The 21,402-nt window shown below is 47.7% G+C and overlaps 2 protein-coding genes across 2 annotated transcripts; one reads left to right on the top strand and one right to left on the bottom strand.

The window, feature by feature from the left end:
* The first annotated feature begins 310 nt into the window (after nucleotides 1-310).
* Nucleotides 311-3,875, top strand: LOC139276846 (zona pellucida sperm-binding protein 3-like). Its single transcript, XM_070894844.1, has 8 exons — nucleotides 311-367; nucleotides 1,406-1,521; nucleotides 1,601-1,704; nucleotides 1,793-1,970; nucleotides 2,059-2,185; nucleotides 2,266-2,354; nucleotides 3,338-3,386; nucleotides 3,771-3,875. The coding sequence occupies exons 1-8, from the start codon at nucleotides 311-313 to the stop codon at nucleotides 3,873-3,875; spliced, it is 825 nt and encodes a 274-aa protein (XP_070750945.1).
* A 9,107-nt stretch (nucleotides 3,876-12,982) lies between these two features.
* LOC139276845 (zona pellucida sperm-binding protein 3-like) lies at nucleotides 12,983-15,600 on the bottom strand. Its single transcript, XM_070894843.1, has 8 exons — nucleotides 15,457-15,600; nucleotides 14,424-14,539; nucleotides 14,241-14,344; nucleotides 13,976-14,153; nucleotides 13,761-13,887; nucleotides 13,592-13,680; nucleotides 13,386-13,507; nucleotides 12,983-13,101 (listed from the first exon to the last, which is right to left on the bottom strand). Exons 1-8 carry the CDS (start codon nucleotides 15,598-15,600, stop codon nucleotides 12,983-12,985), a joined length of 999 nt encoding a protein of 332 aa, XP_070750944.1.
* Between the last annotated feature and the right edge of the window lie 5,802 nt (nucleotides 15,601-21,402).

Raw genomic sequence — 21,402 nt, 5'->3', positions numbered from 1 at the left:
GTATAAAAGGTGCTGGTTGGGGGCTGCAGGGATAGTTGAGTGGTTTGGGATCATGGGGGATTGTGTAGTGAGGGCACTGGTCCCAGTGCTGCTGTTAGTTGGGGTTGTTTGCCCCTCTGATATTTGGTGACAGTTTGGAGGCCAGAGGTTTCCATGGAGAAGAGTCAAGGCCACCCCTGGGGCTCAGACAGTCCCTCCTCCTGGGCCTCCCTTTGGTTCCCGTCTCCGTGTGTCTGAGGGGCGCAGTGTGTCCCCACTGCACACTGTGATGGTGCAGTGTGGGGAGCACAACCTGCTGGTCAGGGTACACATGGATTTATTTGGGACCAGGCACCTGATTAAAGCTGCTGACCTGACCCTGGGGACAGTAGGTTGTCGGGCAACTGGGATCGACTCTCTGAACCGCACCGTCCTCTTTGACTATGGGCTCCATGAGTGTGGCAGGTGATGTGATTCCTCAACTCTTGCTCTAAGCTTGGTGTGTGGATCAGTCCCCAATCTTCACTCCAACTCTTGGTGAGGGAGCATTGATGAGGGGACTCCTGTCTCCTGCTTTTAAACCTCAAACTTGCTTTGGAATTCTGTATTGTGCTTTGCTTTAACTGGTCTTCCCGAGTCTCTCCAACCTTGTGATCTCACCCCTATTGGCCTTGAGTATTCACTTGGGTTTGTCCAAATGTTTCCTGTGGTATATCCTGTCTCGTGGATATTTAGATCACTGGGGAGTCAGTTTACTGGTTATTTCCCATATTTAGCTTCATCTCCCACACTTCCTGTTTTTGAATACCTGGGAGCCTGGATTAAATGAGGCTTAAATCTGGAGGTCTATTCATTGCCCCAAATTATTGGCAACTTTTGGCACACTTAATTGTTAAAGAATTTCATTTCTATAGCACCTTTCACAACCACCGTATATCTCCAGTGAAGTACTTTGTGAAGTGTCGTCACTGTTGTGGGAAATGTAGCAGCCAATTTGTGCACAGCAAGCTCCCACTAACAGTAATGTGATAATGACCAGATCATCTGAATGTAATGTTCATTTGAGGGATAAATAGTGGCGAGGACACTGGGAGAACTCCTCTGCTACTCTTTGAAATAGTGCCATGGGATCTCTTCTGTCCACTTGAGTAGGTGGGGCCTCTGCTTAATGTCACAAATGAAAGATGGCACCTCAGACAGTGCAGCGCTCCCTCAGCACTGCACTAGGGTTTCAGCCTAGCTTTTTGAGCTCTAGTCTCTGCAATGGGACATGAACCCACAACCTACCCGCTCTGAGCCACTCCACTTTTCTGTTGAATTGATTTTGCTCTCCTGCTCTTTCCCCCTGCATTAACTGCAGAGGCTGCACAACCTCCCTTCCGAACACCCGAGAACTATGTTCTTAATTTCTGAATCTGATTTTCAGATGGCTGGAGATTTCCTGGTCTACACTACACACCTGAACCACACCCCCAAGGCTCATGGATCTGTCATTGTGCGAACTAATGGCGCTGTCGTTCCCATTGAGTGCCGCTATTATAGGTAACCATTGAGTGAATGAAAACTCAATCTGACGCATGTTCTCTGACTCTGTTCTAAAATGGCTCCATTGTCTTTCCAGGAGTGGCAATGTGAGCAGTAACCCGATCAAGCCCACCTGGATCCTGTTCAGCCCCACCAAGTCTGGAGAAGGGCTTCTGTCATTCTCTCTGCGCCTAATGGCTGGTATGTGCTGGGTGGATGGGGAGTGATTTCCTGTCACCCACTGGGAGTTGCAGCCACTGTCTCCAACCCTTGTCCTCTTGTCCTTCAGATGACTGGCTTACAGAGCGCACCTCGACTCTCTACTACCTGGGTGACCTCATTCACATTAAGGCCTCTGTTTCAATGACCAACCACATGCCCCTGAAGCTCTACATTGACCGCTGTGTTGCAACGTTGAGCCCAGACAAGGACTCCACCCCAAGTTACAGCATCATTGACTACAATGGGTAAGGAGCTCTCTTCTTTCTCCAGCTGGTCCCGTCTCAATGGCTTCACTTGATTCACTCCATGGCCTGTGTTTTAATCTTTCTTCAGTTGCCTCCTGGACAGCAAAGCTGAGGACTCCTTCTCAACCTTCGTGTTGCCAAGAGACGAGCGTGAGCTGGACAAGCTCCGCTTTGACCTGGATGCGTTCGATTTCTTTGGTGATGACGGTTCCTTGGTAAGAGGCAGTTGCCCATTGTGTTCTCCATGTTGGGAGGGAATCACTGAATAACGGCTGGTGTTGAATGTGTCCCTCAGATTTTCCTCAGCTGTCACCTGAAGGTTGCTGCACTGGATCAGAGAGATTCCATGAGCAAAGCTTGTACTTTTCAGAAGTTGCAGAATGTGTAAGTTCCCCCTCTCTCCCTCAGGATGTGTTGTGTGGAGAAGTGATGCCCAACCTGATTGTTACAGTGATTGGTTTGTTTAGCTGGGCCCCATTGGAACAATGACGTTTGTGCCTGTTGTGATTTGGGTGACTGCGGTGCCATGAGGGAGTTGGGCTTGCCTTCCAGAGGAAGGAGGGACCTTATATCTGAAGCTGGTAGGACATTGATCCTCTAGATGTTGGAGGTCCCCCTTTACCCTCTCTAACTGGAATGTTTGATATTGCAGGGAGTGATGCTGAATTGAAGTGGGAGGGTGAGGCCTCACTTGGACCCCTGGTCATTCTGGACACTGATGTGACCGACCTGGCAACTGAGTCCCTGACTGAGGTTGGGCAACGGATGCAGGAGAGGTCTCCAGGGGGTGAGTGGACCACTGCTAGTTTCCATGTCCCCCTCAGTATTTCCTTCAGTAACCATTGGTTTCTCATTGCTCTTTAGGTGTGGAGTCTGAGGTGGTCCTGATGGTGGCCCTGACTGTGACCGCTGTCTCTCTGATCTCTGCTGCTTTGATGGCCTTGTTCATGTACAGGAAACACAAGCAAACCCAGTTCAACTCGTTATAAAATGATCAATAAAGCAGTGATTCGTGTACCTTATGCCTAATTGTCCATCTCCTGCCCACACATGTAAAATACGGAACTGTTTGCACTCAGTAACGCTCCCTCAGTTCTGTGTTGGTGTAACTGATCCAGGTAACTAGTGCCATAATGGCTGATAAAAGCTTATCCAGGGATTGGTGGTGACTATGGTAACTGCCCAGCCTTCACCGTGCAGGTTCATGAGCTTCAGGTGAGTGGAACTGGCCTGAGGGATTAGTGCAAGCTTGGTGCGCATTCCAAGTTATTCCATTGGCTCCCTTTCACATGGATTCCATTCCAGTTTGAGGTCAATTGACCATCCCTAATCGGGTTGACACTTTTTTTTCTTTACTTCCCACTCAGTTTGATGAGCTCCAGCCCTGTTTTAACCACTTGTGCACTGGAGCTTCAGGTAGGGACTAATACTGTCTTCCATAACAATGTGTTCAAATGCCCTGCCGCTCGCTCTCGGTGATATAAATGGTACCATTTCCTGTAGTCCATAAGTGAAGTTCCCCAGCTGCTGTTTAAGCTGTAATTATTCCCATGACCTGTGAGAACAGCAAGAAGTGATCTTCTGTACCTGTTCATGCTCTGATGTGGGAGCGTTTGGTACTGGAATAAACAAACCCTTCCAAGTGTGGGATCATTCCACTGTGTCTCCTGTCCTGGATCTGGCTGTGTGCACTGGGACACAAATGGGCTTGCAGCATTTCTGACCTGGGCTCAATTTTCCCTTCACCATGTAGGTGTGGTTTGTTGCTGCAGTTTCTCGCTTGTCTAATTCACCCTGCAGTGGAAATGGAGCAACTGGGTGCCAATGGAAGCTGGCACTATTCAGAGCCCTAATATACAGCTGAGTTTGGCTGCATCTTCCCCCTGGGAGAAGGGGAGGTCTTGAGCTTAGCTGGGAATCAAATGGTGCCAGAGGTTGGGGTTTGAACTCATTGGCATCTCCCTCGCTGGAGAACGGCAGAGAAGGAGCTTCCAACAATCACTCCTCTATTCTTCCCCTGAGGGGGTGAGTGGACCCTCTCTCTCTCTCTCTGAGCTTCTCCAATGCCAGCTCTCTGACTCCTCACTTCCTGCCTGGGAACATGGTGGGCTTCTTAATGGAGCCTCCAGAGTCGCTGCCCCCTATTGGGGCGTCAGTGTCTCAGCCTGCAACAGTCGCAGAAGCTCACGGATGGGTGCCCAAAGAAATAAAGTACAGAATGATTATAACCTTAAATATAATCTGAAATGTACAGGGAGTAGGGATTAGATTGGAACATGGGCTGTTCTAACTTGAGTGGCAGTACACTGGGGAGTGGAAGCTCAGTACAGGAACAGTTGGTGGAGTTAGAAACTCATGGACAGGTGATGGTGCTGGAGGTGGGCTGCCTCTCTACAGGTCCCTGCTGCTTGATGCTCTGTTTTCTGGTTTGCCTACTGTCTCTCTACTGTACATGCCAACAATACCTACTGAAAGGAAGAGTTTCATTTTTTAAATTCTGAAGAAAAACGAAACCTTCACCATTTTCAGGATCGAGTAAATCGAACCAAGGTCTATGTTGGCTTGTGGAGTTAAACCTTACTGCACTAAACCTGGACTCTGGTCAGACCAGCAGAGCTTTCTCCAAGAATTGAACAAAACTATCTGTTATGTGTAAAGAGTCAGACTGAACACTTAGCTCAAAGTAAAGTGTGACCTTAGTCTTTTATTGCAGGTCTCCAGAGTGCCTTGCCAACCTGTGAGGCCTCCTTAAATACCTGTGCTCCCAAGGGATAATGGGATCAGTTGGGATTCCAGGGGCTGAGCCCTCTGGTGGCTGTACAGATTAAATACATGTTCAGATATACCACCACCATCCTCCTCCCCTCCAAAAAAGTCAATAGTGTAACTTTTTACAATGAGTCGATCTGGGCCCTTTTTGCCCAGGCTGATTGTGAATCATTTGTTTGGCCCTTGCTGGGCTGCCTGGTGTGTTGGGCCCTGCAGGGCTGCTGTGGATAATGGGTTCTGCTGCGTGGTGTGTGTGCGTGCGTGCGTGCGTGCGTTCTGCCTGACCATTGGACGCTGATTTAAATGAGGCAGATGTGACATCTTTACCCTTTACGGGTCATGAGTTCTTTGAACTCAGCACTGGTAAAACATGGCCCATTGTCGCTCACCAGGACATCGGGTAAGCAGTGAGTGGCAAACATGGCCTGCAGGCTTTCAGTAGTGGCAGCTGACATTATCTCACATTCAATCCACTTGGATGCGCGTCTACAACCACAACGAACATTTTACCCGAACGAGTGTGCATAGGTCACGGTTTGGAGGGCCAAGACCATAAACTGAGCAGCACCTCCCTGGGTACATTGCTTAACTACAAGCATGTATTACATCTGTGAATGCAGGACTCTAAGTCCGCATCGATACCGGGCCACCACACGTGGGATCTGGCTATCACTTTCATTATTACGATGCCTGGGTGGGTACTGTGGATGTCATTGATGAAGGTGTCTCTGCCCTTCTTGGGGACCACGACTCGACTGCCCCACAGAAGGCAGTCTGCTTGGATAGACAGTTCATTTTTGTGCCGCTGGAACGGCTTTATCTCTTCCTGCATTTCCACTGGGACACTGGACCAGCTCCCGTGAAGCACACAGCTTTTGATTAGAGGATAATAAGGTGTCTTGGCTTGTCCAGGTTTTGATCTGCCGGGCAGTGACGGGTGATTGCTCACTCTCAAAAGCTTCCACAACCATGGCTGGATCTGTGGGCTGTGCCATTTCCACCCACGTGGTGGGCATTGTCAGCCTACTGAGAGCATCGGTGCAGTTTTCTGTGCCTGGCCGGTGGCGGATGGCGTAGTTGTATGCGGACAACGTGAGCGCCTATCTCTGGATGCGGGCCGATGCGTTGGTATTTATCCCTTTACTCTCGGAGAACAGGGATATAAGTGGCTTATGGTCAGTTTCCAATACGAATTTTAGCCCAAACAGGTATTGATGCATTTTCTTTACCCTCCATAGACACACGCTAATGCTTCTTTCTCAATCATGCTATAGGCTCTCTCAGCCTGAGACAGACTCCTGGATGCATAAGCAACCGGTTGCAGTTTCCCCAAATCATTAGCTTGTTGCAATACACATGAACGCCATATGATGACGCATCACATGCTCGTACCAAATGCTTATGTGGATCATACAACACAAGCAATTTGTTAGAGCATAACAATTTTCTCACTTTTACAAAGGCATTTTCTTGGCTTTTGCCCCAAACACATTCGTCCCCTTTTCATAGAAAGAGATGCAGTGCTTCTAACAGTGCACTGAGACCCGGTAAGAAGTTACCAAAGTAGTTCAGGAGTCCCAGGAACAACTCGGTGTGTGCTCGATTTGCCTCCGTCTTCGCATTGGTGGGCCTGATGCCATCTGCTGCAATCCTCCTTCCCAAGAACTCCACTTCGAGCATTTTAACTTGAGCCCCACGCGGTTGAGTTGATTAATAACCTCCTCCGGTTCTGCAGATGCTCGACTGTGTTCCAGGACAACATCTTGGGTACAGGTCGGAAGACCACGGTGTGCGGGACCGACTTCAGTAAGCTTTCCATCTTTCTCTGGAATATCGCCGCCGCTGACCGGATTTCAAATGGGCATCTGTTATAAACAAAAAGACCTTTGTGCATGTTGATGCTGGTGAGGGCCTTTGATGATTCCTCCAGTTTCTGTGTCATGTAGGCTGAAGTCAGGTCCAGTTTCGTGAACTTCTTTCCTCCCGCCAGCGTTGCAAAGAGGTTGTTGGCCTTTGGTAGTGGGTATTGGTCCTGCAGGGAGAAACGATTGATAGTTACTTTGTAATCGCCACAGATTCTGATGGTGCCATCTCGCTTGAGGACTGGGACGATGGGACAGGCCCACTCGTTGACCTCGATCGGTGAAATGATGCTCTATCTTCGTAGCCGGTCTAGCTCGATCTCTACCGTTTCTCTCATCATGTACAGTATTGCTCTCTCCTTGTGATGGATAGGTCGTGCCCCCAGAATTAGGTGGATCTGCACTTTTGCTCCTTGGAATTTCCCGATGTCTGGTTCGAATAGCGAAGGAAATTTGTTTAAGACCTGGGCACATGAAGTGTCGTCAGTGGGAGATAGCGCTCGGACGTTGTCCCAGTTCCAGCGTATCTTTCCCAGCCAGCTCCTGCCAAGCAGTGTGGGACCATCGCCCAGTACCACCCAGAGTGGTAGCTTGTGCACCGCTCCATTGTAGGAGACCTTTACGGTAGCACTGCCGATTACAGGAATCAGTTCTTTTATGTAAGTTCTTAGAGCAAACTGGAGTTAAGACTGGCCTTGAGGCCTTGTTGCACCACAATCTTTCAAAAGTCTTTTTGCCTATAATGGACTGGCTCGTGCCTGTGTCCAACTCCATTGACCCCAGGAGTCCATTTTGTTCAACAGTCAGCGTTATCGGGGGACATATGCACCACATATACCTCTACCTCCTTGGTCTGAGGCTCTGGCTCGTCGTGATCCTCCGTGGATTTATCCTCCCCTGCAACATGGTGGTTTGCAGGTTTAATAGGATTTGCAGCTCACCTGCACACTCGTTGGAGGTGTCCCATTGTTCCACAACCCTTGCAAATGTACCCTTTGAATCGGCATGAATGGAAACGATGATCACCCCTGCAGCGCCAACAAGGTGTTAATGACCTTGTATTCATAACCCTTGATGGTGGACACTGAGACATCTGCAGACGTGCAGCTGCAGGTATTTGTGACCTGCCCTCTATGTTACGAGTCAAAAACATCACTTTGTTCACGTACTTGTAGCAGCACTTGTGAGCTGAGAGATTTGCTTTGTATTTCACTGGTGGCAATCGCTAAGACCTTATTCAAGATTGGGGTCTCTACAGTCAAATGGTTTCATGGCCCATGCCAAGTACGAAAACATCTCTGAGCATATGCTCCAAATGTCCTTCAAATTCGCAATGTCCTGCAAGGCGGCTTAGATCGGCGAAATAACTCACCACTTCCTGGCCTTCAGACTTTTTGTAGGTGAAGAACCGGTACCTCGCCATCAGAACGCTTTCCTTCGGGTTCAAATGCTCTCAGACTAGTGTTCACAAATCGTCATACGATTTCTCCGTGGGTTTCGCTGGAGTGAGAAGATTCTTCATGAGTCCATACGTTGATGCCCCACAAACTGAGGAGGATCACCCTTCGTTGGTCAGCATTCTCTTCCCCATCTAGCTCGTTGGCCATGAAATATTGGTCGAGTCGCTTCACAAGTTTCCCATTCATCTCCCTCCGAGAATTTCTCCAGGATGCCCGCTGGTCTCTGCATCTTTGAGTTTGCTACCTATATCTCGTCGCCAGTTATGTATGGAGAAAGAGTCAGACTGAACACTGAGCTCAAAGTAAAGTGTGACCTTAGTCTTTTATTGCAGGTCTGCAGAGTGCCCCTCCAACAATACCTGTGCTCCCAAGGGATTATGGGATCCCTTGGGACTCCAGGGGATGAGTCCTCTTGTGTCTGTACAGAGTAAATACAAGTTCACATATATAAATGTGTCACTGTTTCCTCTGTCCCTGATCCCAGGTGTGGGATGGTCTGAGCTGAGAGGCTGATGGAGCAATTGTTGAATAACTTTGCTTCATGACCCTGAGTGGGCCCAGTCTGGGTTTTGTCATCTTTTATACTCTGGTTGCTCCTCCCACTGTTCGATGGGTGTTGCTGTCTCCATGGTTACAGCATTGTACGAAAGCATTCTCTCTCTCTAAAATGTCATAAACTCCATGTTGCAGACCATAACTGGACCCGCTAACTCACAACAGGCCCTACGGCAAGTCACAGGAGAGCAGTGTAGCAAAATTATCAATATAGAAATCTCTAAATTAAATAAAACTCCTCACCGCTCAAATCCCACTCCCAAATTGATTTTTCTTTTTTTTTGACCATCCGAAGCTCATCAGCATGAGGATAGAGGTGATCAATAAATCCACCTCATTGGCATCACACCAAAGTTCATCCTTCTGAGAGCTGAAGAACATCAACTTCATAAGGCAACAGTTGGGCATAACAGTGAAAGTTATTTTAAAGTGTATGGGGGTAGAACATAAGAACATAAATACCTGGAGGAGTAGGCGATTCAACCCTCGTGCTTGCTCTGCCAATCAATAAGATCATGGCTGATCTGATCTTGACCCCAACTCCACTTTCCTGCCCACTCCCCATAACCTTTGATTTCCTTATCGTTCAAAATTCTGTCTAACTCCACCTTAAATATATTCAATGGCCCAGCCTCCACAGCTCTCTGGGGTAAAGAATTCCACAGATTTAAAGTGCTCTGAGAAGAAATTCCTCCTCATTTCTGCTTCTGAAACTATGCCCCCTAGTTCCCCATGAGGGGAAATATCCTCTCTGCATCTAACCTGACATCCACCCTGAGACTCTTATTGAAATGTATAACATCACCTCTCATTCTTCTGAACACCAAACAGGCCCAACCTGCTCAACCTTTCTTCATAAGACAACCCCTTCATCTCAGGAATCAACCTCGTGAACCTTTCCTGAACTGCATCCAATGCAAGTATATCCCTCCTTTAAATAAGGAGACCAAAACTGCACGCAGTACTCCAGGTGTGGTCTCACCAATACCCTGTACAGTTGCAGCAGGACTTCCCTGCTTTTATACTCCATTCCCCCTTGCAATAAAGGCCAACATTCCATTTGCCTTCCTATTTACTTGCTGTACCTGCATGCTAACTTTTTGTGTTTCATGTACAAGGACCCCCAGATCTCTCTGTACTACAGCATTTTTTAATATCTCCCTATTTAAATAATTTGCTTTTTTTATTGTTCCTACCCAAGTGGATAATCCCACATTTCCCCACATTATAGTCTGTCTGCCAAATGTTTGCCCACTCACTTACCCTATCAATATCCCTTTGCAGATTTTTTGTGTCCTCCTCACACATTACTTTCCCACTTATCTTTGTATCATCAACAAATTTGGCTACATTACACTCGGTCCCTTCATCCAAGTAATTAATATAGATTGTAAATAGTTGAGGCCCCAGCACTGATCCCTGTAGCACCCAACTGGTCACTGTTTGCCACCCTGAAAATTACCCATTTATCCTGACTCTCTGTTTTCTGTTATTCAGCCAATCCGCTTTCCATGCTAATGTATTAACCCCAACTTCTTGAGCTCTTATCGTGTGCAGCAACCTTTTATGTATCAATGAAACAAATCTTTGCCCCCCCGGAATGGGTCGGTGCTATGGTTTCCCAGGGGGCACAGTGGAGGCACAGATGAGCGGGTTTAATCCCGTCACCGCAGAATGGGGCCCATTGACCCAGAGAGAGGGAGCTCTCAGATTCCACCCCAGCCGTGCTGGACCTCACTGGGTGATGTCTGATTCTGTCCCGGACAATAAAGGGCTATTTCTTTAAGTGTCCGCTGTGGCTCAGTGGGTAGTACACTCACCTCGGAGTCAGAAGGTTGTAGTTTCAAGTCCCACTCCAGAGATTTGGGTACCAAAGCAAATCTAGGCTGACACACCAGTGCAGTGCTGAGGGAGCGCTGCGCTGTCGGAGGTGCTGTCTTTCAGATGAGACATTAAACAGAGGTCCCATCTGCTCTCTCAGATGAACATAAAAGATCCCACGGCACTATTTCGAAGAGGAGCAGGGGAGTTATCCCCACTATCCTGGCCCATATTTATCCCTCAATTAACTTAACATAAAAAAACAGATTATCACAGTGATGTTTGTGGGAGCTTGCTGTGCAGAAATTGGCTGCTGCTTTCCCCACGTTACAAAAGTGACCACACTCCAAAAGTACGACATTGCCTGTAATGCCTTTTGAGACATCTGGTGATCATGAAAGGCGCTATATAAATCCAAGCCTTCCTTTCTTCACATATTAAAGATAAATATGTTGGAGAATTCATTAATATAGGAGCTTTCACGGAGTGAGATTTTCATGTACCCTCTTGATATGAATGTTATGCTCACTGAGCTGAGTGATGTTGCAGAATTATTCAAGTTCCAATTGGACCCAGAGTGTCAAAAAGAGAGTCACTCCCCAGGCAGGTACAGCACGGGTGTGACACAGAGTAAAGCTCTCTCTCCACTCCCATCAAACATTCCCAGGGCAGGGACAGCACAGGTCAGAAACAGAATAAAGCTCAAGATAAATATAGGGAGAGGTGAAGTATTAAGGGGCTTAGCAATTTTCAAAGTGGATAAATCTCCAGGCCCAGATGCAAAGTATCCCAAGCCATTAAGAGAAGCAAAAGAGGAAATAGCAGAGGCTCTGACCATCAGTTTCCAATCCTCTCTGGCTACAGGTGCAGTGCCAGAGGACTGCTAATGTTGTACCTTTGTTTAAAAAGGGAGAAAGGAACAGACCGAGTAATTAAAGGCCAGTCAGCCTAACTTCGGTAGTGGGAAAATTATTGGAAATAATCCTGAGGGACAGGATAAAGCTTCATTTGTAAAGTCATGGACAGTCAGCATGGATTTGTCAAGGGAAGGTTGTGTCTGACTAACCAGATTGAAATTTTGGAGGAGTTAACCAGCAGTGCATATGAAGTAGTATATATGGATTTTAGCAAAGCACTTGCTAAGGTCCCACATGGCAGACTGGTCACAAAAGTAAAACCCCATGGGGATCCAGAGCAGAGTGGCAAGTTGGATCCAAAATGGCTCAGAGGCAGGAAGCAAAGAGTAATGGTCAATCGGTGTTTGTGACTGGAAGATTGTATCCAGTGGGGTTCTGCAGGGTCCCCTGCTTTTTGTGCTACACATTAATGTTTCGGACTTAAATGTTGGGGATATGATTAAGAAGTTTGCAGATGACACAAATAGACTGTGGTTGATAATGAAGAAGCAAGCTGCAGATTGCAGGAAGATATCTATGTACTGGTCAGATGGGCAGAACAGTGGCAAATGGAATTCAATCTGGATAAGTGAGGGAATGCATTTGGAGAGGTCTGAGGCAAGAGAATACACATTAACTGACACTGAAAAGTGTAGAGGATCAAAGGGACCATAGAGTGCAGGTCAACAGATCCCTGAAGGTAGCAGATCATGCAGAGAAGGTGTACAAAGGCTTGCTTTTTTAGGTCAAGGAATGAATTCAAGGAATGAATACAAGGTTAAGGAGGCTCTGCTTGAACTGTATAAAACACTGGTTAGGCCACAGCGAGAGTACTGTGTGCAGTTCTGGTCACCACATTATAGGAAAGATGAGTGCACTGGAAAGGGTGCAGATGAGATTTACAAGAATATTGCCTGGACTGTAGAATTTTGGCCATGAACGATTGTAGATGCTGGGTCTGTTTTCTTTGGAACAGAGGCGGCTGAGGTGTATAAAATTGGGAGGGGCCTGGATAGGAAGGACCTATTTCCCTGAGCAGAGTGGTTAATACCCAGGGGGGCATAGATTTAAAGTAATTAGGGGGGGAGGAGAGGTGTTTAAGGAGATATGTAAGGGAAATGTCTTCACCGAGAGGGTGCTGGGGTTCTGGAACTTACTGCCTGGAAGGGTGGTAGAGGCAGAAACCCTCATTACATTTACGAGATACTTAGATGTGCACATCAAGTACTGTAACCTACAGGGCTGCAGACCAAGCGTTGGAGAGTGCAATTAGGCAGGATAGCTCTTGGTCAGCACGAACACGATGGGCCAAAATTCATGGCCTCCTTCCATGCTGTAAATTTATGATTCTATGCTATCCCATCAAACAGTCCCAGGGCAGATACAGCATGGGATTAGATGCCTGTAGCTCAGGCCAGTTCCACTCACCGAGCTCATGGATCTACACTGAAGGCTGGGCAGTTACCATATCCCTGGATAAGCTTCTACCAGCCATTAGTTACCTGCACCAGTTACACCAACACAGGAAACTGATGGAGGATTGCTGAAGCGCTAACTAGCTACATATTCTACACTTGGATGCGTTGGAGACAGTGAGAAAAAACAACCAGGCACAAGATACACAATAACTTTTATTGATCATTTGATAACTAGTTGAAGTGTGTTTGCTGGTGTTTCCTGTACAGGAACAAGGCCATCAAAGCAGCAGAGATCAGAGAGACAGCGGTCACAGTCAGGGCCACCATCAGGACCACCTCAGACTCCACACCTAAAGAGCAATGAGAAACCAATGGTTACTGAAGGAAATACTGAGGGGGAAATGGAAACTAGCAGTGGGCCCACTCACCCCCTGGAGACCTCTCCTGCATCCGTTGCCCAACCTCATTAAGGGACTCAGTTGCCAGGTCAGTCACATCAGTGTCCAGAATGACCAGGGGTCCAAGTGAGGCCTCACCCTCCCACTTCAATTCAGCATCACTCCCTGCAATATCAAACATTCCAGTTAGAGAGGGTAAAGGGGGACCTCCAACATCTAGAGGATCAATGTCCTACCAGCTTCAGATACAAGGTCCCTCCTTCCTCTGGATGGAAAGCCCAACTCCCTCGTGGCACCGCAGTCGCCCAAATGACAACAGGCGCAAACATCATTGTTCGATCCTTCTAATGGGGCCCAGCTAAACAAGACAATCAGTGTAACAATCAGGTTGGACATCACTTCTCCACACAACACATCCCTGAGGGAGAGAGGGGGAACTTACACATTCTGCAGCTTCTGGAAAGTACAAGCTTTGCTCATGGAATCTCTCCGATCCACTGCAGCAACCTTCAGGTGACAGGTGAGGAAAATCTGAGGGACACATTCAACACCAGCCATTATTCAGTGACTCCCTCCCAACATGGAGAACACAATGGGCAGCTCCCTCTTACCAAGGAATGGTCATCGCCAAAGAAGCGGAAGGCATCCAGGTCAAAGCGGAGCTTGTCCAACTCACGCTCGTCTCTTGGCAACACAAAGGTTGAGAAGGAGTCCTCAGCTTTGCTGTCCAGGAGGCAACTGAAGAAAGATTAAAACACGGGCCATGGAGTAAATCAAGTGAAGCCATTGAGACGGGACCAGCTGGAGAAAGAAGAGAGCTCCTTACCCATTGTAGTCAATGATGCTGTAACTTGGGGTGGAGTCCTTGTCTGGGCTCAACGTAGCGACACAGCGGTCAATGTAGAGCTTCAGGGGCATGTGGTTGGTCATTGAAACAGAGGCCTCAATGTGAATGAGGTCGCCCAGGTAGTAGACAGTCGTGGTGCACTCTGTAAGCCAGTCATCTGAAGGACAAGAGGACAAGGGTTGGGACAGTGGCTGCAACTCCCAGTGGGTGACAGGAAATCACTCCCCATCCACCCAGCACATACCAGCCATTAGGCGCAGCGAGAATGACAGAAGCCCTTCTCCAGACTTGGTGGAGCTGAACGGGATCCAGGTGGGCTTGATCGGGTTACTGCTCACATTGGCCCTGCTGGAAAGACAAGGGAGCCATTTTAGGACAACGTCAGAGAACATGCATTAGATCGAGTTTTCATTCAGTCAATGGTTACCTATAATAGCGGCACTCAATGGGAATGACAGCTCCATCAGTTCGCACAATGACAGATCCATGAGCCTTGGATCTGTGGTTCAGTTGGGTGGTGTAGACCAGGAAATCTCCAGCCATCTGAAAAACACCAGGGTCAGAAATGGCAAACAGCAGTTTTATGCAATGAACAACTTTAGATTTGGGAGTTACAAATGAAGCAACCTCAATATCAAGTTCCTTACAGGGTCAATGTTGAGAGTTTCTTTCCCCTGGTTGTGTCTAGAACTTGGTCAGTCTCAGGAGGTGGGGTCCACCATTTATCACTGAGGGGGAAGAGTAATTTCTTCACGGAGTTGTGAACCTTAGAAATTCTCTACCCAAGAGGGCTGTGGATGCTAATTGACTTTTTGAGAATATATAGAGTGCTCAATAAACTCTTTAGCACTGAGGGATATGGAAGGGAAGAGCAGCCTAGATCATATTGAATGGCTGATCAGTTTGAAGGGATTGTATGGGCTGCTCCTCAACAGTTAAAGCAGGAGATTGCAAGCACAAGACCAAAACTCATTCAATAGAAAACTGACTCAAGGGAACATCTTCACTGAATAGTTAAAGACACAAGTTCCATTCATTGGGAGCACTGAATAGACAAATTTGAAGCCACATTTATTTCACACATTCTAAATTACAGGGGAAGTGTGGAGTTGCACTTTGGTGCACCATCACAATTAGTATTCCGAGTATTCATCAAAGAGTCAACTTATTAGCTCAAACTGAATCCCTGTTGACCTGACAATCCACAAGATTATACCAAAGAAAAAAAGTTTGGACAAACCCAAGTGAATGCTCAAGGCCAATAGGGGCAAGATCACAAGGTTGGACACTAGGGAAGACCAGTTAAAGCAAAGCACAATGCAGAATTCCAGAGCAAGTTTAAGGTTTAAAAGCAGGAGACAGGAGTCCCCTCATCAATGCACCCTCACCAAGAATTGGAGTGAAGAGTGGGGACTGATCCACACACCAAGCTTAGAGCAAGAGTTGAGGAATCATATTACCTTCACCCAGCTGCCACACTCATGGAGCCCATAGTCAAAGAGGACGGTGCGGTTCGGAGAGTCGATCCCAGTTGGCCAACAACCTACTGTCCCCAGGGTCAGGTCAGCAGCTTTAACCAGGTGCCTGGTCCCAAATAAATCCATGTGTACCCTGACCAGCAGGTTGTGCTCCCCACACTGCACCATCACAGTGTGCAGTGGGGACACACTGCGCCCCTCAGGCACATGGAGACGGGAACCAAAGGGAGGCCCAGGAGGAGGGACTGTCTGAGGCCCAGGGGTGGCCTTGAATCTTCTCCATGGAAACCTCAGGCCTCCAAACTGTCACCAAATATCAGAGGGACAAACAGCCCCAACTAATAGCAGCACTGGGACCAGTGCCCTCACTACATGATCCCAAACCACTCAACTATCCCTGCAGCCCTCAACCAGCACCTTTTATACACACAAGCTGCAGTCGCCTGACACCAATGATACCAGAAGCAGCAACATTGAGCCAATTAACTGGCCCCAATCTCCACAATTTCTACCCAATGACAGAACCGATGGATTTATTGCCAAGCGGGATAATGTACATTGGACCAATAGGAGTGGCAGTGAGTGGCCCGGTGTCACCTGACAGAAATCAGCCCCACAAGGGCTCATTTTGAAGAGCACCATTAATGAAATCGTCTAACAAGGCTTTTGTCATTGATGCCTCACAGTGACGTGGTTTGCCCCAGTGGCATCTACACAGGAATACATTTAAGGTGGCACAACGGACAAAGGATCTAAAACATAAAATGTCCTTTTTACAAAACAAAAGGAATGTGGGCAGGGACTGCTCCATTATCTGAGGAGTTGCGAATGGAACTGTCATTGTAACCCATGTATAAGCTGACCTAAGCTGTACACCTTGAGAACACTGACCACGGGGCGAACTTGTGGGAGACACTCCTAACGTGGACTTTCCGGTATAAAAGGGGAAGCTCCACCCAACGTCTAGCTCTTGAGGTCTTGGTAATAAAGGTAACTAGTCACTGAGTGACCTTCTCTCAAGTATGGGCCTCGTGTGCATTTATACTGTATAGTAAGGAATTATTATTGGCGACGAGAAACTGGGATTTCAACCACGCGAGCATGGCCACTAGCAGCACAGAAGAGAGGTACTGTGTTGGTGATGATTGGGATGACTTTATTGAGAGACTACAGCAAAGTTGTGTCACTAAGGAATGGTTGGGACAGGATTCGGCCGACAAACGCAGGGCTCATCTCCTGACGGTTTGTGGATCCAGAACGTACTCACTGATGAAGGACCTTCTAGCACCAGAGAAGCCGGTGGACAAGACTTTTGAAGAGCTCGGTAAGTTGAGCGGGGAACACCTTAAACCGGCGAGCAGCATGCACATGGTGTGACACCGGTTTTACACGCACCGGCGGCGAGAAGGGCAAAGCGTTCCAGACTTCGTGGCAGACCTCCGGCGAGTGGAGAGCCTATGTAAGTTCCCAGATGCATGCAGAGCGGAGATGCTACGAGAGTTTTTTATTGAGTGCATTGGGCACGCTGGGGTTTTCAGAAAACTGATTGAGACCAAAGACCTGACCTTGGAAGCGGCGGCTCTGATTGCCCAGACAATTATCTCAGGGGAGAAAGAGACCAGAATGATTTATGGCAAAAATCTTGGCTCAACTGCGGCAAGCGACCAGGGAGTCAACATTGTTAATGCGGCACACAGTTCTCTAGGCAGACAAGGGCAATCGGACATGCCCCATCATGTAGTCGAACCCAAAGGTGGAAATCGCTGGAAGCTGAAGTTCAGTAAGTTCATGTGGAGCACATATACAGTTCATATACCAGGACACCACCGATAATGATGGAAGTGCTCCTCAATGGCATCCCAGTATTAATGGAGCTAGACATGGGGGCCAGCCAATCCCTGATGAGTATCAAACAGTTCGAAAGGTTGTGGGTGTCCAAGGCCGGGAGCCACAATTATTGCTAATTGACGCACAGCTACGGCCATATACAAAGGAGATCATTCCGGTGCTAGGCAGCTCCATGGTAGTTGTGACTCACAAAGATTCGGAGAACAGGTTGCTACTCTGGATTGTCCTGGGGGACGATCCCGCATTACTGGGGAGGATTTGGCTTGCTGTCATGAACTGGAAATGGGGCGATGTCAATGCAATTTTTTCTGTGGAGCGATTATCATGCTCACAGGTCCTGGACAAATTTGACTCATTATTTCAATCTGGCATCGGCACTTTCATGGGGACCAAGGTAATGATTCACATAAACCCGGACGCCAGGCCAGTACACCACAAGGCCAGAGCGGTGCCGTATCCTGACCACACTCGCTCACAGGGGTTCCACCTGCAGAGCTGCTAATGAAAAGGACGCTGAAAACCAGGTTATCCCTTATACACCCCACCATGAATGAAATTGTTAAGAGCAGGCGCCGGTCATAATGTGACTACCATGACGGGAATGCGAGGGCATGATGTATTGATGTCAATGACCCTGTCTTTGTCCTCAACTACGCTGCAGGGCCCAAATGGCTCGTAGGCACTGTGATTGCCAAAGAGGGGAATAGGATTCTGGTAGTTAAACTTGCCAATGGACAAATCTGCCGCAAACACGTGGATCAAAGAAAAAGGAGGTTCAGCAACCCAATGGAAGAAGCAGGGGAAGAACACGATGTAGAGCTCACTCCACCACAGGTGACCGAACATTGGAACCAAGTGGAGGAGAGCCCAGTCACTGTGGGCAGTCCGGACAGGCCTGAGGCACCGCAAACAGCAGACACTCAGGCCAGTGCCCAACAACCGGAGCCCCAACTCAGGCGCTCTACAAGGCAGCGTAAACCACCAGAGTGACTCAACCTGCGATCCCTATAAGACTTTGGGGGAGGGGGGAGGTGATGTCATGTATTCAAATGTCATTGTAATCCATGTATAAACTGACCTAAGTTGTATACCGTGAGAACACTGACCACTAGGTGGTGAACTTGTGGGAGACGCTCCTAACCTGGACTTTCAGATATAAAAGGGGAAGCTCCACCCATCTTCTCCACTTCAGTGCTGGCTAATAAAGGTTACTGGTCACAGAGTGACCTTCTCTCTAGTATGGGCCTCGTGTGCATTTGTACTGTATAGTAAGGACATATCACCACTAAGAGACCTCGTAAAAGAAAGACTTGCATTTATATAGCACCTTTCATGACCTCAGGATGTCCCAAAGCTCTCTGCAGCCAATTAAGCATTTTTTGTAGTGTCGTCACTAATGTAGGTAACGCGGCAGCCATGTTGCGCACAGCAAACTCCCACATATCTAACTCCCTCTTGAATATATCTAACTAACTGGCATCAACAACTCTCTGCGGTAGAGAATTCCAGAGGCTAACAACTCTCTGAGTGAAGAAGTTTCTCCTCATCTCGGTCCTAAATGGCTTACCCCTTATCCTTAGACTGTAACCCCTGGTTCTGGACTTCCCCAACATCGGGAACATTCTTCCTGCATTTAACCTGTCCAGTTCCATCAGAACTTTCTATGTTTCTATGAGATCCCATCTCATTCTTCTAAACTCCCGTGAATACAGGCCCAGTCGATCCAGTCTCTTCTCATATGTCTGTCCTACCATCCCAGGAATCAGTCTGGTAAACATTCACTGCACTCCCTCTAAAGCAAGAATGTCCTTCCTCAGATTAGGAGACCAAAACTGAACACAATATTCCAGGTGAGGCCTCACAAAGGTCCTGTACAAGTGCATTAAGTCCTCCCTGCTCCGATACTCAAATCCCCTTACTATGAAGGCCAACATGCCATTTGCCTTCTTCACCACCTCTGTACCTGCATGCCAACTTTCAATGACTGATGTACCATGACACCCAGGTCTCGTTGTACCTCCCCTTTTCCTAATCTGCCGCCATTCAGATAATATTCTGCCTTCATGTTTTTGCCACCAAAGTGGATAACCTCACATTTATCCACATTATACTGCATCTGCCATGCATTTGCCCACTCACCTAACCTATCCAAGTCACTCTGCAGCCTCATAGCATCCTCCTTGCAGCTCACACTGCCACCCAACTTAGTGCCATCCGCAAATTTGGAGATACTACATTTAATCCCCTCATCTAAATCATTAATGTACAGTGTAAACAGCTGGGGCCCCAGCACAGAACCTTGCGGTACCCCACTAGTCACTGCCTGCCATTCTGAAAAATACCCATTTACTCTTACTCTTTGCTTCCTGTCTGACAACCAGTTCTCAATCCACGTCGGCACACTACCCCCAATCCCATGTGTTTTAACTTTGCACATTAATCTCTTGTGTGGGACCTTGTCGAAAGCCTTCTGAAAGTCCAAATACACCACATCAACTGGTTCTCCCTTGTCCACTCTACTGGAAACATCCTCAAAAAATTTGAGGACCAGCTTAGTGCCATCTGCAATAGCCATTACCGAAGGCTGATGACCTGTTTGCAACGCTAGCCGGGGGGAAGTTGTTCACTAAACTGGATTTGATGTCGGCCTACATGACACACGAGCTGGTCGACACATCGAAGAAACTTACATGCATCAACACTCATGAAAGACTGTTGCTCTACAACTGGTGCCCTTTTGGAATTCATTCGGCTGCAGCCATATTTCAGAGGAACATGGAGAGTATACTGAAGTCCGTCCCCAGAACCGTCATGTTCCAAGGTGACATACTGGTCACAGGTCGTGACTCCGTCGAACATCTGAATAACCTGGAAGAGGTTCTACATCGTCTGGACAAAGTGGGACTCAGACTGAAACGCCCGAAGTGCTTCTTCATGGCACCGGAAGTCGAATTCCTCGGGAGGAAAATTGCTGCTGATGGTATCAGGCCTACGGACTGGAAAACCAAGGCCATCAAAAATGCACCCAAGCCTCAGAATGTGACGGAGCGGCGTTTGTTCCTTGGTATACTCAACTACTTCGGTAATTTCTTACTTAGATTGAGCACTTTATTAGAGTCACTGCATGCGCTGCTAAGAAAAGGCTGGGTTTGGGGTGCGTCTCAAGATAGAGCTCTTGAGAAAGCTACTAATCTGCTTTGCTCTAACCAGCTGCTGGTACATTATGATCCGTGTAAGCCTCTAGTATTGGCCTGTGATGCTTCGTCATATGGAATTGGTTGCGTGCTCCAATAAGCTAATGAGTCGGGCAAATTGCAACCTGTTGCATATGCTTCAAAAGTTTTGTCAAAGGTGGAAAGAGCCTACTGCATGGTAGAGAAAGAAGCTTTAGCCTCTGTGTATGGGGTTAAAAAGATGCATTAGTACCTGTTTGGTCTTTGATTTGAACTGGAAACAGATCACAAGCCATTCATTTCATTGTTTGCGGAAAACAAAAGTATCAATACCAATGCATCGTCCCGCATCCAGAGGTGGGCGCTGACATTATCCGCTTATGATTATGTCATTCACCATAGACCTGGCACTGAGAATTGTGCCGATGCCTTGAGCCGTCTGTTGTTGCCCACACCGGAGGTGGAAATGCCACAACCAGCAGACCTACTGTTTGTCATGGACGCTTTTGAAAGTGAAGGAACCCCTGTCATGGCCCAACAAGTTAAGACCTGGATCAGCCAGGACCTGATATTATTGGTTGTGAAAGTTGTATCCTTAGTGGTGATTGGTCTGCCATACCCAAGCAAATGTGTGAGGAGACCAAACCTTACATCCGTCGCAAAGACGAACTATCCATTCAATCAGGAGTAATCGTGTTGTTATGCCTAAGAAAGGCAGAGATAAATTTGTGCATGATCTACATAGCATGCATCCCGGTATTGTCATGATGAAAGCCATTGCCAGGTCTCATGTATGGTGGCCTGGAATTGACTCTGATCTGGAATCATGTGTGCATCAGTGCAACACTTGCATGCAGCTTAGTAAAGCACCAGCGGAATCGCCACTGAGTCTGTGGTCGTGGCCATC

This window comes from Pristiophorus japonicus, chromosome 12 (assembly GCF_044704955.1).
Source record: "Pristiophorus japonicus isolate sPriJap1 chromosome 12, sPriJap1.hap1, whole genome shotgun sequence".
NCBI classification, from domain to species: Eukaryota; Metazoa; Chordata; class Chondrichthyes; family Pristiophoridae; genus Pristiophorus; species Pristiophorus japonicus.
This window is presented reverse-complemented; position numbering and strand designations above follow the sequence as displayed.